Below are 5,741 nucleotides of genomic sequence, written 5' to 3'. Positions count from 1 at the left end.
GCACTTCGCCGAATAGGTGACACAACAGACTCAAATGGCCAAAAGTACATCAGGTGAGCGAGGTCATGCACCTTTAGCTTTTTGAGTCAGTTGAGTCACCTATACAGGTAAGCACTTTCATTAATCGTTTAATGACCGTCTTCCATGCATGCTTGGGTAGGGCTTTTTGTAGAGGTGAAATCAATGGTCATTCTATGACTAGCCATAACAATTAACTTCCTAAAAGAAAAAAAAAACATATAAACATTAACATGTATATATACATATGTGTGCGTGTGTATATATATATATATATATATATATGCACACACTGACACACATGCACTCATACACACACACTCAAATACATGTACACATATATAAACATTCAGACACATACATTCATATATACACACTCATATTATACATGCACACATACACACACACACACACACACACACTTCCACATGAAGGGCTTTCTTTCAGCTTCCCTCTGACAAATTCTCTCACAAGTCTTTTGTCAGCCCTGGTCGAAAATGTAGAAGACACTTTCCTAAGGTTCCATGCAGTGGGATTGAACCTGAAACAAGCAGATATAAAATGATCTAACCTTCTGCTGCTAATATTGACACTGAACCTGTTACTTCAACCAGAACATTGATGTTACATTTTGGAACCATCAAAATACCAATTAGTATAGCCAGGCATTTTAGTTTTATTATCTGAAAGGGAAAGATTGAAAAAATAAATTAATAATAATAATAACAACAATAGCACTCAGAGAGCGCAAACCTCCGCCAAGGTAACACCAACGTCCTCTCAATGATTAGCCGGAGATGATTTTTAAAATGAGAATATCTGAAATAAACTCAACTGCTCTCACAAACGAGAATACTAAAAATGAACCCGACCGCTCTCAAAATTTAAGTAAAAAAAAAACAGGAAAAATAATCCAGAATCCTTGTTTGATACTGGATCGATCCCAAAATCTAATCAGTTTGTGCCAGTCACAAGGCCAAACATCCCTGAAAGTTTCATCTGAGTCCATCCAGGGGTTCTTGAGACATCTTGTCCACGGACAAACAAAGAAACAAACACGACTGAAAACAATACCTCTGCCTTCGTTAAGGCGGAGGTAATAATCCTTTCTAATATAGGCACAAGACCTGAAATTTTGGTGAGAGTGCTAGTCGATGATTATATCGACTCCAGTGTATAACTGGTACTTATTTCATTGACTCCCCAGAAGGATGAAAGGCTAAGTTGAGCTCAGCAGAATTTAATTTCAGTATTACTGGTTTTATCATTCACAACTTCATTACAGCTATTCAACACTACCAACAATTAGAGAATTTCTATAGAGGTGCTCAACCTGCTGGAAATAACAGCTAAACTTCCCTTAATATACGATACAGCATAATAAGGGAGTAACACATTAAATAATGTTGTGTTTCAGATCCCTAAAAAATCTGGATGTCTCCAGCTGGGATTCCTTTGATCATTGATCTGCTGGATGAGGGTTGGCTTGAGGAGGGACAACAACAACAACAATAATCACTATCACTTACACTTCACCTTCACTCACACTCAGTGGAACTTACCTTCATATATGCTCCATCAACAAGGTTTCTAATGATGCTGGCAGAACTGTGTTGAGCATCAGGATTGGTAGAGTCCTGCAGAATATTACCAAGATCAGAGAGAAATTCTTCTGATACAAACTTGACCTGTCAACACAAAATACATAAAGATGAGTTGTCAATACAAAACAGGGAAAGTTGACATGACAATACATGATGGAGAGAATTGAACTGGCAAGAGAGAATGGGGGAAGTTGAGCTGACTATAGAATAGGGCAGGTTAAGCAAGCAATAGAGAACACATATAGTTGAGCAAACAATAGAGAACACATATAGTTGAACTGACAATACAGAACAGGGGAAGTTGAGCTGGCATTGTAGAACAGAAAATCGAGGTGGCCATACAAAGCAGGAAGTTGAACTGGTAATACAAATTAGGCAAAGTTGATCTAGCAATATAGATCAAAGAAATTTGAGCTGGCAATATAGAACACAGAAAGTTGAGCTGTTGATATAGAACAGGGGAAGTTGAGCTGGCTATACAGGATACAGAAAGTTGAGCTGGTAATATACAACAGAAAACTGAGGTGGCCATACAAAACAGGGGCAGCTGAGCTGGTAACACAAAACAAGGAAAATTGAGCTGACAATATAGATAATAAAAATTTGAGCTGGAAATACAGACCACAAAAGGTTGAGCTTGCAATGTTGATTACTGAATATCAAGTTAGCAATACAGAACAAAGAAAATTAAGCTGGTAATATAGAACAGAAATTTGAGCCAGCAATATAGGACAATGGAGGTTAAGCTAGCAATACAAAATAGAGAAACTTGTGCTGTCAATAGAGAACTCAGAAAGTTGAGCTGATGATACGGAACACAGAAATTTAGGCCAACAAATACAAAACAGGACAAGATGAGCTGGGTATACAGGACAGAAAAAGTTGAGGTGGCAATATAGAACTGAGAAAGTTGAGCAAATAACTTCTGAATGATGAATGACAAAAAGGAAAGTGGGCAAGGAGCTCTCACAGAAATTGAGCTGAGAATATAGACAAAAACTTGGGTAAGGACTGCAAAGCATTTAATTCAGCACTGTATCATTTCAGTAAATCAATGTATCTGTAAGTGTTATGGGAGGTGTATAAGACTGAGTTTATTTCATGTCACACTAACCTGATTGGCTTCGAAGTTTGAGAGGTTACGAAGGCAGCACAACGCTAGACTGAGGATTTCTTGGCTTTTTGTTGATTGGATAATCTTGTGGATTTTCTCAATTGCTCCACCCATGGCTAATTCCTCCTGGTTGAGAGCTGCAATAAAACATCTCACAATTCATTTCTTTTCTTTCATTTTTTTTTTAACCCTTTTACCACAGAAATCAGATATATCCATAGTATAATCTATCCTTAAGTTGGTGTTAATAGTTATATTTACATTGTATTCCTCTGAAGTCTTTTTCTAAATCATATCTGAATAGGATGGAGCAAAGAAAGAAAGAAAGAAAGAAAGAAAGAAAAAAAAAGAAATAAAGAAAAAAAGAAAAGAAGGAAAGAAGGAAAGAAGGAAGGAAAGAAAGAAGGGAAGAAAGGAAAGGAAAAAAAGAACGAAAGAAAGAAGGAAAAGAAAGAGAGAGAGAGAGAGAGAGAAAAGTAAAAGAAAGAAAGAGAGAGAGAGAAAAGTAAAAGAAAGAAAGAGAGAGAGAGAAAAGAAAAAGAAAGAAAGAGAGAGAGAAAGAAAGGGAGAAAGAAATAAGAAAGAAAGAAGAACAAGGTGGAAGAAGTGGAAGAGGAAGAAAAAAGGACAAAGTAAAAGTAAAAGGAAACAGAAGAAAAAAGGAAGAAGAAGAAAAAAGAGGAAAATGAGAGAAAGGAAAATGTACTGATGAAAATGAAAGGCCAAATTATTTTCTTACCATCAGATGCCAGATTCCTAAGAGTTAAAAGACATTGTCCTGTCACCTGAAACAAACAGACAAACAAGATGAGCAGTGGGACAGGGATGACAGCCATCACATCATTATTGGGCATAGAAGCTCTCTCTCTCTGGCTTCACATGGTGGTGGTGGTGGTGGTGGTGGCGAGGGGGAGATTGTCATGTTGGGAGTGATGATGGTGATGATGACCATAATAGTGACAACGATGATGATGATGATGGCGATGAGGGTGTTGGTGATAATGAGAAATTGTGATAGCGAGGATGATGATGATGATGACTAATGATGATTGCAATGATAATGATAAGGACAATGAATAATGACAATGATGGTGATTATGCTGATGGTGGTGATGGCAATGATGCTACTGATGATAGTGGTGGCAATGATGATGATGATGTTGATGGTGGTGGTAATGATGATGATGGTGGTGGCAATGACAACTGATAATAGCAAAGATATCGAAGATAATAATCACGACAATGGTGCTAGTGATGATAATGATGATGATGATGACGATGATGATGAGGATGATAGTTATAATGAAGATGACAAATACCTTCTCAGACTCTGACGAAAGATTGTGAACCAATAAATAGTTCATCAAAAGTTTCTTGTCCGCCACAAAGAGTACCTGTCTGTTCTCTGGGGTGGCTGCAATGTTGCCCATGGCACCGAAGCAATAGTAGCGGACATCGTTGTCCCCGCAGTCTTGGAGAACGGAAATCAACAGGGCCACCCCACCCTCCCGGACGATCTCGTCTCGGCTGGCAGCTACAATGAGACACTGTCGGACATCTTAATGTCATTGAAGAAATTAAAGGGACGGGAAGAATGTCAAAAAGTCACCAGTAAACAACAACAACAACGACGACATCGGTGGCAACAAGAACAATAATAGTAAGTATAACAACAACAACAACAGTAGGTATAACAATTATGACACCAATAATAAAACAACAGCAACAGCACCACCACCAACAACAACAGCAGCAGCAACAGTAACAGGAACAACAACAACAACATCATCAACAACAACAGCAGCAACAACAGCAGCAACAACAACATCATCACCATCAACAACAGCAGCAACAACAACATCATCACCATCAACAACAGCAACATCATCATCATCATCACCATCAACAACAGCAGCAGCAACATCATCATCATCACCATCAACAGCAGCAGCAGCAACAACAACATCATCATCACCATCACCAACAACAGCAACATCATCATCATCACCATCAACAACAGCAGCAACAACAACAACAACAACAACAACAGCAGCAACAACACCAACAGTAAAGACAGCAAAAACAGTAACCACAGTAGCATCATCACCATCAACAACAGCAGCAACGCCACCAGCAACAACAACAGCAACAACAACAATAAAAACAAAAAAAAAAAGAAAACTGTTGGAAAACAGTTTATAGCAGAGACTCCAGCCAAGAAGATCTGAAGAATGAATTGTGATTCTGAAATATCATCAGACTATAAATAAAAACAACAACAAGAGTAACAAAAGATTTATTTACAGTGTTATTAACTAAACTTGTGAAGGTGGTGCCCCAGCATAGCCACAGTTCAATGATAGAAACCAGTGAAAGAATAAAAGCTTGGATATCTTGTGGATATTCAAAAACAAGTCTGCCCCTTCTCCCTGTATCACCACAATTCTCCATACAAAACCTGCCTTGATTTAGGGGCCTACATTAAGGGGAAGATTGTAGACCCCTAAATTCATTTGGAAAACTGTGCTGAAGCAGGTTGGAGGGGACAAAGTTATTTTAGAATATCTACAGGAGACCTGAGCTTTATTCTTTTACTAGTTTCAGTCAATAAAACACACACACACACACACATCTATATGCACACACACACACATACATCTATATGCACACACACACACATACACACATCTATATGCACACACACACACACATATGCACACACACGTATAAACACATACACAGACATATACACACACGCATAATCACACACACATATATACAAACATACACACATAAACACACACACACAATCACACACACATATACACACACACACATCTACATGCACACGCACATAGGCATATACACACATACATACACACACATACATACACGTATAAACACACACACAGATATATACACACACGCATAATCACACATAAATACACACACGCACAATCACACACACATACATACATATAAACTCACACACACACACACACACA

General features: G+C 38.1%; 1 protein-coding gene across 2 annotated transcripts in view; it reads right to left on the bottom strand.

The window, feature by feature from the left end:
* LOC106879720 (uncharacterized) overlaps nucleotides 1–5,633 on the bottom strand; it is a 13,611-nt gene extending 7,978 nt beyond the window's left edge. For both annotated transcript variants that reach the window (XR_008266641.1, XM_014929399.2), the window contains exons 1-5: nucleotides 4,056–5,633; nucleotides 3,476–3,521; nucleotides 2,737–2,873; nucleotides 1,581–1,706; nucleotides 590–701 (exon numbers count right to left, since the gene is read on the bottom strand). Coding sequence is in view for 1 of the 2 variants with exons in the window: in XM_014929399.2 (XP_014784885.1) it covers nucleotides 590–701; nucleotides 1,581–1,706; nucleotides 2,737–2,873; nucleotides 3,476–3,521; nucleotides 4,056–4,166 (532 nt within the window). In the remaining variant the exon portion in view is untranslated. The remainder of the gene's footprint in view (nucleotides 1–589; nucleotides 702–1,580; nucleotides 1,707–2,736; nucleotides 2,874–3,475; nucleotides 3,522–4,055) is intronic.
* Nucleotides 5,634–5,741: the final 108 nt, after the last annotated feature.

The sequence above is a fragment of the Octopus bimaculoides genome, chromosome 23 (genome assembly GCF_001194135.2).
Source record: "Octopus bimaculoides isolate UCB-OBI-ISO-001 chromosome 23, ASM119413v2, whole genome shotgun sequence".
NCBI lineage: Eukaryota > Metazoa > Mollusca > Cephalopoda > Octopoda > Octopodidae > Octopus > Octopus bimaculoides.
This window is presented reverse-complemented; position numbering and strand designations above follow the sequence as displayed.